General features: G+C 43.0%; 1 protein-coding gene across 1 annotated transcript; it reads right to left on the reverse strand.

The window, feature by feature from the left end:
• Window positions 1-2,693: 2,693 nt before the first annotated feature.
• Window positions 2,694-11,866, reverse strand: CAPSL (calcyphosine like). The gene is made up of 5 exons (XM_066617495.1): window positions 11,750-11,866; window positions 9,333-9,477; window positions 7,045-7,222; window positions 4,107-4,316; window positions 2,694-2,795 (listed from the first exon to the last, which is right to left on the reverse strand). Exons 1-5 carry the CDS (start codon window positions 11,829-11,831, stop codon window positions 2,694-2,696), a joined length of 717 nt encoding a protein of 238 aa, XP_066473592.1. The 5' UTR covers window positions 11,832-11,866.
• Between the last annotated feature and the right edge of the window lie 4,392 nt (window positions 11,867-16,258).

Here is a 16,258-nt window from a genome sequence, read left to right on the forward strand (position 1 = left end):
CTCCTTGCCACACTGATTTATTTTACCCTGTCCTAGCTCCGAATTTTGCTGCTCTGCTTTTAACTGATGTGAGTGTGTGATATGTTGGAGCAGATTGTGCACCTCCCCAGACTGTAGCAAACTGGAGGAATCTGTACATGTCGAATCCCTGCCTGCCTTTGAGTTCTTAAAGGGACAGGGACAGGTGGGATCTGGAAATTCTGTCTCTATCATAGGAAGCTGCCATATATGGAGTCAGGCAATCTCATCCGTACTTGGATTTGCTCAAAGGTCAAGTCTTCTGCTGCTGTTAGAATGTAGATCTGTGAAAAAGTTCTTTTCAGGGACTACAACCAAAATGCGCAGGTTACCAAGGCTACTGGTTACTTGGTACCAAGGTACCAAGGTTACTGACAATGGAGCTTTAAGAGTTTTTAGTTTATTTTAAATGGAGCCTTGCCAATAACATGAATAAGGGACATTTGGACCAGCTGGATGCTGAAATCATTGACACATACAGAACTTAGAAATGTTCACATGCCTTTCATTTAAGGCAAGCAAGGGTGCATCATGTACATGAAATTGCTGAAGTGGATTTGGATTTTATGGCATTCATTGGCTATAGTCAATAGTCAATGACACCTCAATAGTCTTCTGTGCATAACCCACTGAAAAAAATGGAAGTTGCAGAAACACATATCTGAATAACTTGCATTCATTCAAATGTGGCTTCCATGGAACACACTCTTAGAGGATTCTACGCACCACATTATCTTATCCATGCTGCAAGCATTCAGCTCTGATCCCTGAAAAAGGTTCATGATGGTTTAAAAAAAATAGTTGAGAATATCTACTATCTTTTCCAGCACTATTCTGAATGCTGCAATCTCTTTAAACTGTGTTTTGTACTACAAAAGTGACTGGAGGCCAATCAACATAAGAAGAGCCCTGCTGGATCAGGTCAAGCGCCCATCTTGTCTAGTATCCTGTTTCCACAGTGGCCAACCAGATGCCTCTAGAAAGTCCACAAGGAAGAGATGAAGCAACAAACTCTGAATCTGGGTGTTCAGTGTAGCTCTCATCCTGGCTAACAGCCCCTTGAGAGACGTTTCCTCCAAGACTTTGTTCAATCCCCCTTTAAAACCACTTTCAGGTACTCACAGCTTTCCAGCAGCAAATTCTATAAATTAATTACACACTGTGCAAAATACCTCCTTTTGTCTGTTCTGAAAATTTTGTATCAATTACTCAATTGGTACATTTCTATTTCTTACTTACTGGTTACTATGACTGCCAGTGCTGTGGGCGGTTGCTGCTGTAGCAGCAGCTAGAACTTGAATGCAGCCATTCATTAATGCTCAATATTTCAAAGGGCTTTCTCAAATAATTTTCTTCTTAAAAGAATGCTGGAATCTGTTGCCACTTCATACTTACCCAACATGCCTGGATTTGTCACATATGTTATATACCATTTTGCTGTCGCTCTTTTTTATAGCACATAGTTCAATTTGTAAGTTTTAACTTTGATTTGCTGCTCTTCATGGTTTTGATACATATATTGGAAGCCACTCTGAATCTGGGATGCAGCAGCATACTCAAGTCTTAAATAAATAATCTTTTTTTAAGAACAAAAAATCTGGACTTCAGTGCTATCCCATGAATTATTTATACACACTCACAGTGACGCCCATGAGTATCAACTATGGTTTTCTCCCTATGGTAGGCACTGGTAGCAAATCACATCAACAATGGTACCTCACTGTGTGCTGGCACAAAATGTTTGACTGGTCATAAAGATCCAGATAAATCTTGATATTTACCATAATGGAGCTTTTTGTCTTACACTTCACAAATATATTTTCAAATTTGAGGTTTGTGGGGCTGTGCACACAACTCACATATCTTCTCTAACCTGGTATACAGCACTTTCAGAGGTGGGATGTAGGAATCTTCTGGAAAATGGCATGGGGGAGAAAGGTTAAATTCCTTCCTCCCTTAGTGCTAGGGCCCTGATCTGGAACGGGGGCCCCTGCAACTGTTAGCTGCCCACATTCAAAGAGACAGGTGTGCCAGCCATAGATCTCCATCATTGCTTCTCATCTGGTCCTGGGTAGAAGCATTTTCCTATGCAAAAGAAAGAAGAGAGGGCACAGACCAAAACTATACTCTACAGCAAGGATGTTGTATTTCCTGGTGTTCCCATCTAGCTAGGGCAGAACTACATGTTACTTCAGTAAATGGTGTTTCCAACTCCGTATTTGCTGAATATCATTAGTATAGAATGGGAGAGGTTTGGGGAAGGAGCAGCAGGTGGGAGTGCTTAACCCATCCTTCCTCCACCCATTGCCCCTATTTCCAGATTGTTTCCTTCCCAGTTCAGTTTATTTTTTTCCTCAGAACCTGAATGGGGCCAAAAAATCCAGAGGGAAGCATTGCAGGGTAGGGGAAACAGCTGACAGATCAAGTATCCTCCTCCCACCACAGTTGCTGAAATAACATGAGTTCTGCCCTGAGACTAGACCTGCCAAAAAGACAGGCATGATGATAATGGCAATCGCCATTTCCTCTCATTTACTGCAGTGACTGCTGCAATACATAATCTTACGGATGGAACATGATCATACTGTTCTGCAGGTAAAGCAAAGGGCATGTTTCAAAACAACCAACCAAACCAACAACCAACCAAAGAGTCTCATTTTATAAGATCCGTACAATCAGATTTTCCAAGCATTTTTCATCATCACAATGAAATAGACATCGGTGTCTATTGAAGCACTGACGCCAGCGTAATAGTTCATGAATTCATCGGTTGTCACCTAAAGAGGAGACATTTGAAAGAGAAACAGAGAACAGCTCAATTGACTGCAGAATGGTTGGCAGCCTTCAGTCTTGAAAGACTATGGTATAAGCCTACAGCACCCAGTATTCCCATCCAAGTATTAACCAGGCCTGACCCTGCTTAGCTTCCAAGATCAGACGAGATTGGGCATGTGCAGGGTAACAGTTGCTGTCAACTGCAGAATACACATTTACTAAATGCAAAAAAAGGGGGGGAGGAGAATAACTCCCCATGCAACATGTATCACATTTTTGATTTTCAGAGCAAACTTATTTAAGAAGGAAAATAAGGCTATGATTATAATAGTCATGCAGTTTTTAATGATCCCCCCCCATCCCATTCTACATTGTGAGAGGCACCCAGCTGTTACATGAACCGGAATGAGCATCGATGCAGTGTTCAGCACTTTTTGGTTGTAGCAAAATGTGACACGCTGGAGTGCATGGCCTAGCTGCAAGCAGCAAGCAGCCAGATTAGCCTGCTACCACCTGCCGGATGCTCACTGGTAAGGTCACGCAGGGGATGGGAGGGAAGTGGGGGCTTGGAGGAATGGGTTGTGGGCTGAACAGAATGGGGTGGTGATGGGGGCAGGGAGGAGGGTAGATCAGGACCATGAAAGTGGCGGTTTTGGCGGCAGCAGCACAACCCAAAATCTAACCCCCTTCCTGGTCTCAATTCCCTGACCCAGATTCACCTAGATGTGTGCCAGAGATATTGCTGGTGGGCTGGTACAGACTTACCTTTACCCCAAGGAAACCTCCAGGTGCTGAAACTCCCCAGCAGGATGCAACAAATGCCATGTTGGCACCACTGCATTGACACAGGGAGTTGCAATGGATTAGGCTGTTAGCCTGACATGATTGGCACTTTAAAAAAAAAATACTGAATTTTGGAAACATGTCCCAGAACTTGGCTGAAAGCACATGATGCCTTCACCTTGCTGAGATGAAGCATTTCTGGATCTGGTCAATGCCTGGATGAGGTTTCCCCATAAAATTCTGCATAAATTTCCATGCATTCGTTTATTTAAAACAGTTATTTCCTACTGTTTAGGTCCAGTTCTCGCAGGATGGCTAACACCTATCAGCAAAGAAACACAACGTATAAAATCATAGTGTGAAGAGACGAATAGCAGCCAAATCACAAATTGCCAGCTAGAATCAAAATCTGGAACAGCCAGGTACCAGTGCACACTTGAAAACAGAGGGAGAGAGCCTGACAGATATCCCTGACAGAAGAAAGAGAGGCTATAACTACCAAATAAATCAATGTGGGCTGTTTCACTCACCTGTCCATCTTTGTCATAAGGTGAATCAAAGTTATCAAGGAAAGTTCTAAACACTTGTTCTTCTGACCATTCTCCATTCTGATACTTGGGGTGATGCTTAGCATTGTAGACTCCTTGGAGGTCCTCAATGGTGATGATGCCGTCCCCGGTCTTGTCTAGCTTTCGGAAGGCCTGCATAATGATCTCTTTCCTTGCATTAGACATAGGAGGCTAAAATAATTGCACAGAGTGGTTGGAGTCTTCCTGCAAACTGCCCTGTCCCTAAATATAATATCACTGCTATTAATTAACATTTTGTAATGGCAAAATATGCTAAATGAGAGACGCTTCCATTTGATTTGTTATGGCAATGAAGAATAGAGTCATTGCAGATGGGGCATTTTTTATCCAGAAACTTGCAAAGGGGAAGAATTAAATTACAGGTGGGGCCTCTGCATCTGCAGGTTTTGTAGCCATGGATCTGGCTCAACGTGGGTCCATCATGATGCCACACAGCGTCATGACTTCATCCGCACACTTGCTCTTCAACTGCTTCCCAACAGGGAAGCAGTTGGAGCACTAATGTACGCTCAGCTGCTGGCCGCAGCAGCAGACCTCCCCAGCTGCGCACCCAGGGCAAAGGTCCGCAATGGCGCCCCCCCTGCAGGCTATCTCCACAGCCCCCTGCACAAAAATCCATCTCCCCTACTCACCTGAGGCTCATGGAACCTCGCACGACCCAGGAACGCATCAGGGAAACCTCTGTAAGGTTCCCCGACGCTATAAACTGTGCTTCCGGAAAACCACAAGCACAGTTTCTGTCGCCTTCAGGAGCCTTAGAGTGGCTTCCATAGGGTCCTGTTGCCTCACGCTTGGGACTTTTGCCCCATCGGACCTTATGGTAGGTCTGCAACTGAATGACCAGGGAATTTCACCCAACCGGCTGCAGGGAAGGCACATGCACTACAGCTGCTTCCCAAGAGGAAAACAGTAGGAGTGTGAGCAGGCACTTGACAACCAGCTGGGTGATTTTGCCCGGCCAGCTGGTAAAAGGGCACATGTGCTCCATTTCCCAGACAGGGAAGCAGTTGGAGCTCATGTTCTGGCACCAATGGTCATTTTGGCCAAAAAACTACAACTTCTGGTTTTCAGAGAGAAACCAGAAATGACTTTTTTCCCTTATAAGGCATTCTGAGGCCCAGGAAAACCCTGGAGGGGATTTTTCCTCCAGAAACCAGAATTTGTGTGTTTTTTGGCTGAAACGGCCATTCTGAAACCTGCAGAGGCTGCAGGCAGACATGCACAGCTCTGGGTCGCCTCTGGAGAGCTTAAAGAAGCTGAAACCATGGATTTCATTATCCATTGTTTTCAGAATCTGTGGGGAGTTCGAGAACAGATCTCCTGCAGATACCAAAGCCCCACTTGTTTTCCAGCTCCCAAGCCTCCACAGCTACTTTTCTTTTTTAAGTGTTCAAGAAGAAGAAACACAAATGTGATTCTCATCCTGTCTGGTTTGGCTCTGAGCAGACTCATCAAGGTGCTGAAATTGTGTTCTCCCTATGACTATTTCATTTCGCCACAAGAGGGAGTATTTTGATGAACAATTAAAAATAACCAAAGAGGAGCTGCAGAAAACAGCACATTGTAGGAGCTCTCAAAAATCCTTGAGTGCTCCACATTTTTGCATATTTTTGTCTTTTTAAACCTCCAGAGGTTTCTGTGATGCCTCAGCATCCTAAAAGCAGCTGCAATATCTTCCTGCAATAAGCCTAGTCCTCTGCACCATTACAGAGGCATTCCTCATGGCATTCCAGAGTAATCTTATTTGAATTCCTTGTCTTGATAGCTGGAGTTCGCCAGAAAGAAAGAATTATAACCAAACCCCATGCTGAGATTGGCGTGTGTCCATTACTTAGGCAGCCAAGTTAGGTAAGATAAGGGGGTTAGGTAACAGGAGTTACCCCTGGTTAGGTAAGGGAGTGAGCCAGGCAGACCTGACAAATCCAGTCAAATGACCCAGGGACACCAGCAGCCCTGGGTTTTTCAAGTTCATCCACAGATACACTCTTACTTGTTGCCTCTGGTTTATTATTTCATGCACTGTGCCCAAGCACTAACAAGTTTGAACAAAAAGTTCATCTCCCCCAACTCTCCTAGACAATGTGAGAGGCTATGGATAAGGTACAGATTGGGCATCCCCATATCTGAAGTGCTTGGGATCAGAAGCATTTTGCATATCGGATTTTTCCTTATTTCAGAATACTTGCATATATATAATGAGATATCTTGGGGATGGGGCCCAAGTCTAAACACAAATTAATGTTTCATATACCCCTTATACACATAACCTGAAGGTAATTTTATACAATGTTTTTAATAATTTTGTGCATGAAAAACAGCTTGTGATTTTATTTCTTTATGCAAAAAAAGTTTTTAAAAAAAGTCATGTTGGTGCTCAACAAAGTTCTGGATTTTGCAATATTCCATATTTCAGAATTCCATATAAGGGGCACTCAACTTATAATATCCAGCCAGTCACATTCAGAGGAGAGGCTTTCTTAAGATGGTATTTTTTATGTCTTGTACCTCCTAGTTGTAGGAAGCAGAATGAATCTTTCCCAATAACTCCCACTCTGACCAGTGAAAACAGAGTGAAGGAGAAAAAACTGACACTAACTACTAGGCAGTGACCTTTGTTGGCATTCTCCCCCACTCCCACCACTGGAGTTTTTCCCAAATGTAATTTATCATACATCTCATAACTACACATATATTTCATGTACCTCTGACATGTTATAGTAATCTGGGTGCATGAGTATGAATTAAAAAATGTAATTATTTAAAAATAATTTTAGAAAAATTGAAGACCCTTCTGTTCTGGCAGTACTAGAACATTACTTATGTATGTCACTATGACAGAGGAGAGTTTGCATGGGATAGTTACATAGTAGATACTTACTCTTAATGTTACAAGAAATTCATCAAAGTCAATTGTTCCACTCCCATCTTTATCAAAGATTTTGAAAATCCTTTCAGCTTCTTCTTTCTCCATCAACACAGCATAATCATGGAGGCCTTTCATGAACTCCTTGAAATCAAGGGTCCGGTTGTTGTCGTCATCCATAATGCGAAAGACCCTGAAGAAGAAAAGTGTAACTGTGAAGAAAAGAGTAACAAAACAAGGGAGAAAGAGGAGGAACAATTGCATATAGAATCTAGGACAGAGAAAATGTAAGAAAAGGAAAATCTCATTTATCCAATAGTATGTTTTTACTATGTAAAAAAAAGAACCCCAGGTGTCAGTTACCTGCAATGCCAAAAATTCACCTACAGATTTCATTTTGCTACTGAAAATGGCAGCTCCAAGTCCTGCACTCTCAGGATAGCATGCTGGTACAAAGTGTGTTAGCATTTTAATCATCCCCTCCTCCTTGGTGAACCTCTCAGAGCCCCCCACCAAAAGCCATTGCTGAGAGCCAGGGATTTTGAATGCAATGTAGGTGCTTTGGGAGCACATCTAGAAACTGTGATCAGAGCAGTGCCTCTGCTAACGGTTTCCCAGTGTGTTTCAGATATTGCCCCCTCCCTCGCCACAACCCATGCCTCACATCCCAAGCTATTGCCCCAAGTCTCCCAATCCTCAGCAATGGATTTTCAGGGGGCTCAGGGAACTAAAGCAGGAGGAAGAGGAACATGCCTTGTACTCATGCACAGTGCACCAGAGATATCCTGGACACAACCACCACCACCCGCAAATGTTTATGGAATTTGAATGTTTAGCTATCTATTCTTGAGGAAAGCTGTGAACATAAAGTAACTTGGAATTCACTGATTTGCAATAGATCAGCAAAGTTTTCTGATTCCTAAGTAGGGAAAAAAAATCTGCCATGTGCTAACTGCTGATCTCTCACTGCTCCTCACCTGTAAAATAGGAGTATTAACTGGTTGCCATTTCCGTCTGCGTCTGTACTGACGTGTATGCAGTTTATTCCAGTGCATGGCTCATGAATTAGCTTCACCCCCTGAGTCACCAATTTGCATCTGGCTCCATCCTCTGCCGCTATTTTACACCTGGCACTGGTTGTGACCTCAGTGTGCTAGCAATGAACAAAGTATATTCCACGAGCTTAAGCCTGTCCACTCTTTTTCTAAGGCTCAGAGCAGATAGCTGTATTTGTGATTGGGGAAAAAAAAAACAGTCCTCTTCTTCCCCTAAAAAATAATTTGGGCTGAGCTTACACAACTCACAGGCTCCTCTTATGGGTATTTACATAGGTGTGTGTGGCTAACCCCTGCACAGCTAGGACTGTATGTCACTAAATGAGCCCAAGGGCACAGTGAGGAAGAGGAGAGCAATGTGGTCTCAGACCACAAGTGATTATTAATCAGGAGCACAGATTTTCCATTCCCTATGAAATAATAACTAACAACCCTTCTCAACTTACTGCTTTTCTACATTCTGAACACATTCAAGATCAGGTCATTGGGGCTTGCTGTGATTCTGTCTTCTAGCTCTTGTCAAAAATTATGCCCCCTCCTCCTACATCGGAAATGATGCTCCCAAATGAGGCCTTTGAAAATCCTGATGCTTTCGTTAGGGTCAAAATATACATTAAATGTGTCACTGTGTTAATTAGAGGTTTGCTTCTGTTTACTTCTTTGTACGCTAACTCCTGCACAATTTCCCTGCCAAAAAAATTGTACACTTAAAGTGGCTATTTAACCATGAAAGTACTATTGTAGAACATTACACTTTAAGGATGCAATAGTTACTTTGGGGGAACATTTGTGGTAGGGGAACAGTGCAGGAGTAAAGGGTCAAAGACCCTCTGCCTCAACACCAAGTCCTGATTCAAACCACAGCCCCACATGGCCTGTTGCTACATGGAAGTAAACATAAGCCTCTAATATTTAATGCCAAGTATTTAATGTATAGTTTGGTCTTCCTAATCTTTGGTCTTTGATCTTCCTAATCTGCAGATGAAAAGTGAACTTTCCCTTGTGAACTCTCTCATGCTTGTCTCAGGCCTCTTTACAGTTAAATTTATGGGCCCCCTGCAGCTTCTATCAGATTTAAACAGGTAATGTTCTTGATATAAGAAGGCTCATTAAATCAGCATGCAAAGACCTTTTGAATAACCTGGCAAGGAAACGGAAGCATCTGCTGCAGCGTACAAGCGAAGCTTACTGAGTTTGGGCCTCAACCCGAGGGCTGGTTTAATAATTTACCTCATGAACTCATTTTACCTCGCCAGGCCTTTGATGCCTGCAGACCCCCTTGCCAAACACTGAAGCCGAAGTCTCTCAATGGGATCCGTGGTTTTGGCAAGGTTTTTCTTGGCCTGGATTGCCATCTCCCGGTCGTGTCTTGCTGTACCAGGCATCTGGAAGGCAAAGGAAACATGTCAGAGCCCCAAACAGATAAAAGACACTGGTTACTGATTACACATGTTTCTAAAGGATGGAAAAGATTCCATACCTGCCAAGATTTAGAAAACCTGAAGAGGTTGCAGATGTACCCTATATCTACACTAGAGACCAGTAGTTCTGTGCAGGCAACTAGGGTTGCCAACCAGTAAAACCAGGCTGCCCTGATCCTGGCATCCCTATCATTCGCTTTCCCTCAACACAGTGCCCCTTGGGCTCTGCCCTACTGTCACCATGTCTGGCCCAGAGAAGGGTGGAATGAAAATGGGTGCAGCACTTTCGCGTGGACAGCAACATGTGCAGGCCCAACAATTACTGATCAGCCGAATCACCAACTTATCCTGAAGTAGCATATAATATTACCGGCAGGCCCCTGTATCTGCAGATTCCGGTATCCACAGATTCAATTACCCATGGATCTATAGACCCTGGCCCCCCATGTCCCCCATGCATCCATTACCTTTTGTTTTTGTAGTCGTACTTGCAGTGAAAATATTTCTTCCTTTACCCTCCCCTCCCCTACCTTTTGAATTTGGTTGATAGCCTCGTCCTTATTATTGTGATTCTTTCCTATCCTTCAGTTAGGAGACATTACCACATCTTGTAGCACAGGGTGACCAAAGGGGAACAGAGTGCCTCTACCTTTAACCATTACATGGAAGAGGGCATTCTGGCAGGTGCAGCTCAGCATGGAAGGGTTTAAAAAGCTGCATCTGCCAAAATTCCCCCTTCTATACAATGGTTAAAGGTATAGGCTGTCCTCCATTGTATCTGGTCACCCTGTTGCAGCGTGATTTCCATAAGCCAATTCAAGAACTACAGCAACTACCTGAAGGGGAGAACATATGTACACCAGCTCGCAGTTCTTTGAAACATGATGTACTCTACCTGATGTACTACTGGCAGCTGGAAATCTGCACTGTTACTGTAGATAAGATTTCTCTCTGGGCATTACGGCTTTCTAACTTTTTATAATGGTTTTAGTCTTGTATCACTGATTTGAGAGCACACTGATCTCCTTGAAAACTGCATTAATAACCCCAAATTCGCAGGAACTATGTACACCTCTCTGAGCTCCTTAGAGGAAGGGTGATATAAAAATGTAAAAATAAATAAATACAATAAATCTGAGGGGGCTTCCCACTTGACTGCAGCCATTTTCACTCAACCAACACAGTTACTCTTTTATTCCAAGTAGTTGCACTAGCACAGTAAAGATCACCACAGTCATGTGAAATCCCCTTCTGACAAACAGCTTCTCATGTACTGTTGTACAATCAGTTAATGAGGAATCCAGACTGTGTCTGTAATCAAATTAATAGCCCCACCTCCATGTCAAGTACAATTTAAACCTATGAAAAACCAGGATTAGAACTGCCACTTTCTTTCCACCTGCTGTAAATATCACTGGTTTTAATTGGGGATGCTGGAATATGCCAGGAGGAAGGGGAAAATCCTTATTAATCATTTGTGGCCACTATTGCTTAAGCGAGGATTTTTTAAAAACACGCCATGCTCACAGACAAACAGCTTTTCAAACTCGGAAGGCATCATTGGTAGGTCCCCATATCACCCCAGCTTTGCTTCCTCTCCTTTAGGCCATTGGTTCTCAAACTTTTTTACACAGGACCCCCTTTTTTGAACAAAAATCTGTCGGGACCCACCTGAAGTGATGTCATTTACCTCAAAGTGATGTCATGGCTGGAAGTGACATCATCAAGGAGGGAAAATTTTTAACAATTCTAGGCTGCAATCCTATCCACACTTACCCAGGAGTAAGCCTCCTTGACTATAATTGTTAACGTATATACATTGTAGCCTGTGAAAAGTACAGAGCTCCCCAAATGCAGTCGCATATCATGGTAGTATCAAGTCTAATATACTAAAAATAAAATATTGAAATGAATGGGGACCCACCTGAAATTGGTTCGCAACCCAGCTAGTGGGTCCCGACCCACATTTTGAGAAACAGTGTTCTAGGCCTTACTGCCCAGGAAGAGATCTATAAGCACAGCAAATGTGCACAATTGTTCTTAGAAGTTTTTCTGCAACTATGTCAAAAGGAGCTTTTTGGCCCCAGAATTTGGCACAGTTTTGCCCCTGGTAACTTTCCAAGATCCTTGAAAGAGACAATGTCAGAAGTTGGCTTTTAAACCAAAAGAGGACAAAAGCTGATAAGCTTTCTTGATTCCATCAATAAAAGAAAAAAAAGAAGAAAGAAAATCTTTTACCTCTAATCTGTAACCTGTTGCTGCTACCTGCAACTATAGATGCTGCTGTGTTCAGATTGGGGGAAGTGAGCTTGTCTCTTCCCTGCATTGCCTCCCTCCCTTGGCCCACACCTCCCTCCTCTGATTGGACCACTTGAGTTAACTGATGCGGAACCCTGAAAAGCTGCAGAGCCTGACTGGAAGGCTCCAGCGTCCATCCTGCTCATCTTACTTGTTTACATTTCCCTGCCCTGCCTGGAGTTTACTTCCCTGTTTCCAAGGGGACACAGGTTGCCTGTGCAAGGCTAGTAGTGCAACCAGCTGGGGATTGTGTTGTTTCTGTGGGGTGTAATGCTCTTTCCACCTGCCCTCAGCCTTCACTTTGGCTTTGTTCTATTCAGAAGGAAAAGACTTCACTGAGACACAGAGGTGAAGCAGTAGCATAACAGCATGGTCATTTCTTGTCCAGCAAACACTGCAATAGGCAGGCATCTCAGCAACAGTGAGGATGAAACTCAAAATACGGAGTATAATAAATTAAGACCTAAGGCCTATGCAGTGGCATAGCTAAGAGGGTGCAAGAGGTAGCAGTTGCATCGGGCATCAAGCTTTAGGGGGGCAACAAGCTGAACTAGTGACCAAAATTGTGAAAATCTTGTTATGTATGAATAATACCATCATGTTATATATCATTGGAAAGGTAATTTAATGCAGAATGCAATGAAACAGATGGCATTGGAATACCTGTATTCTATCAAAAGTTATGGCCAATTAACTAGCAAATGAAAACACAATTGCCTTGTGGAACAAAAAGTGGATTTGCTTAACTCAAAACTGACCTATGCGACTAATTATTCTGAGGAGGCAGGTTTTCCCCCAATTTGCACCTTTTAAGAAGCCTGGGCGTGACGTCACTTCCGGTTGCGTCATCACCTCCGGGGCATCATTTTGCTTGGCACTGGGCTACATGATCATTAGCTACGCCACTGAGCCTAAGCATGCTTACTTGGAAATAAGTCCCACTGTGACCAATGGAACTTACCCCTAGGAAAGCATGCATTGGATTGTGTCTTCTGAAAATGCAGAAGCAGACTGCTCAGGTATCATCAGATGAGGTGGTATCTGCAGACTTCAGTCTTGTAGCATTTTGGTGTTACTTGAGGAGCAGCTTGAGATGCTGCGTTGGTGTGGCAGAGAAGCCATAGCAAGAATTAGACAACAGACACAGGTTTCAGAGAGGTTGAAAGTGCTGGAAGCAGGAGCAAGAATGAAATCAAGGGAGAAGTGAAGTGAAGTCTCCCAGTTCCTGACCCAGCTTTTTATTAAATCTCAAAACACATGATATAAGGTTACGTAGTAGGGAAATTTCCACAAAGGATGCTAAGATTCATACTGGCTGCCTACTAGCTAGTTCTAGCTTAACCACAAACACATTCCTAGATAAGATTCTCCTTCATAGCATTCTGCTGCTCACAGGTACAGAGTTCAATGACCCAACGTATTTTCAAGGTTGGTTGAGCGTGCTCAACTGCGCAGGCATGCCTGACTGTCCTTGATGCCAAATATGCTAAGACTGCCTTAGTGCCTGTGCATATAAATACTACAAGTCTACAGATGGGTGTCCTTGGTTGACTGCTCCTCCATACAACGACACCAGCATCCCTGCGCATAGCAAATGGGCATGTTGGGAAGAAATGTCGGGGGAAGTATACGTCTCCCCTTTGTGCCACCATCCAGAATGGCTCTGAAGGGGAGGAGGAGGGGCTGCTTGCACACTGCAATGAGGCTCCCTGCAAAACTTGGGAGGGGCACCCCCTCTAGCTACGCTACTGGCCTAGACTTTTACCACCTATGCTGGTTTTCTATATGCTGGGAATTAATTTGTGTTTGAAGGAGCTTTTCATCATGTGACAGTCTAAAGTGGCCAGAGCACAGGTTAACTACCTCATCTGCTGTTTGTGAGTTAGGCCTTGGAAGGAAACAAAAGTTTCAGACAACCTGGCATGCCTCTGAAAACTTGGTTGTCCCAGCAGGCAAGAATTTATTCCCTCTGCCCAGAAAAAACAAGTATGTCAAAGATTTGGCATGCCTCTGCCATGGATTGCTTAGTAGGTATTTAGTACTCAGGTAGCGAAGAGTCAAAGTGTTTTTTAGAGTTTTCTGTTAATGTTTTTCTGTGCTAAATCACTGTGGCTCTAGGCTGTTTTCCTGGGGAGCTAAGGGGACTCAGCCGGTTAGCCAGAGGAGGGGCGTACTACCAATCTGCTTGACCTGCAGGCTCTGTACGGACATACTGTACGTGCATCAGGGTATATGGGGAAGATCAAGATCCCACCTACTATCCCCTTGCCTGACCACTTGTTCCCTTGCCCAACCAATACCTTCAGAAGAATGTCTGAACAAATCCCATGCACTTACGTATCTATGCACACACAGGCTCTGCACATGGTTGGGGGCCTGCCTTTTCTGGATTCCTGCTCAAGCAGAAAGGGGCTCTGCACAAACTGAGTAAGCTCTCTTCACACTTTCATCTGAATGAGTTCAGGAGTTGCAAACACAGCATTCGCTGAAGATCCGTACAGTTTCACTGACTTGCTTTGAAAATGTATTAAATGCACTATCTTTTTTTCTCAAATAATATTATGAAAAATCACATTAAGACAACAAGTTAGCTGTATCCAAGGAAGTTAGTCATGACTAATTATCATTGAAATGAATGGTATTAGACTGGATTAAATCCAATTAATTTCAGCAGGACTTAAAGAGTTAACACAGACGTGACATTAAGTGCTTGTTTACTTCCTTGTTTCTTTTCTTTTAAACTGCACAAGACATTTTCTTTCCTTTCATCAGATATGAGATATTTCAGTCACACTTCATTCAGTATCTGGTTCCTTCCTTACTGACTCTCCAATCACTGATTCAGCTTTTAGCTATCAGTCAAATTAACATTAAATTGCAGAGATTACTGAAAAATATATAGGGACTTTCAGGAATGCAACAGAGACAACACAATAAAGCTGTGATCATTCAGTTAATACAGAAAAGCAGGTTCACATGTAACAGGCAACCAATCATTTATTCACTCAAGTGGGGTCTTAGAGGCATAATTAATGTCACATTAATTGGACAGCTAAGTCATGATAAATTTTCTTTGTATACAACCCACAGTTTCAAACATCCACTCAAACAGCAACTTTACATTTGTGCTTCCTGTTTCCACCTGCCCTACAAAGCTGCCAGCATGTATTAGTTTTTTTAAAATAAATTTGTAAATATTTGTGTATATTTGTAGCCTGCTTTCCTGCCCAGTAAGGCTTCAAAGCATCTTTTAATTAAAACAAAATAAAACAAACAGCAAAACAACATCAACTGATTATAAGCAATGACTTTAAAAAAGAAATAACAGCACCGAAGAAAAACAGGGTTAATTTTTAGATTCCATTTTCCTTGGAGAAGAGCGAGTGCTCAAGGGTGCTTGGTACTGTCCCTGGGGAAGTGTTGAATCAGTGCTGCAATCAGTAGTGGGCTGGGTGGAGGCCAACCTATGAACAGCAACACAGCCCCGGCAAGAAGAGATACTGTTGTCACACGGCTCAGTGAACAGGGAGTTCAGTCTATTCTGAATGAGTCTGCATTTCCTCTGAAGCATCAGGTTCACATCTGGGTGTACTCTAAAATCTTGCCCTAGCTTTGGACAGAACTGGAACCAGTGGCACAAAGCGCATTTTGATGTGCAAGCTGCAAGTCTTTCTTGATCAAGGTGGCCATGTGACCCTTGCTTCTGGATTCTTGCATTCCAAATGAGCAGCTGCAGCAGACAGAAATCCACCTTGCATTTCCAGAGCTGCTGTTATCCAAGCAGTTTTCTTTCCTGGAACCATGTAGAAATGTTGCAGTCTAGCATCTATGTGTGAGTGTATGTACCTGCATATGTACACATGAGTGTATGTACATGAGTGTATGTACATGAGCATCTCAGGAAAATGTACACCCACTTTATAGTATCAAATATATTATGCTATAATTCACCCATATACTATGATACTATAATTCACTATATATGGCATATACAGAAGCAATTAATTAATGCAATTCATTAATTAGACCAAATGCTCAAGATCAGGGGTGTCAAACATAAGGTCCAGGGGCCGGATGCGGCCCCCAAAAGCTTTTTATTCTGCCCTCAGCTGCTGAGCAGCGCTGAGCTGTTACAGCTGAAACAGCAGCCCACATGAAAATTGGGCTCTCCCATATCTTGAAATATGTTCAAGATTTGCATATTTTTTCTTCTGTCATTTGCAGTTAATGAGAACAAAGTGCTGATTTCTGACCATCAGTTGCTTAATGATGTCACTTTCTGGTTAATGATGTTACTTCCGGCCCTCAGCAGGTGCCCAGAATGCTAACTTTGGCCCTCTGTATGAAATGAGTTTGACACCCCTGCTCAAGATGTTCCCCAATGGTGTCTATGTACCGCTGACACAGTTGACTGAGGAATCAGTGTACCAGGATGGATCCACACATCAATTGCTT

The sequence above is a fragment of the Tiliqua scincoides genome, chromosome 2 (assembly GCF_035046505.1).
Source record: "Tiliqua scincoides isolate rTilSci1 chromosome 2, rTilSci1.hap2, whole genome shotgun sequence".
NCBI classification, from domain to species: domain Eukaryota; kingdom Metazoa; phylum Chordata; class Lepidosauria; order Squamata; family Scincidae; genus Tiliqua; species Tiliqua scincoides.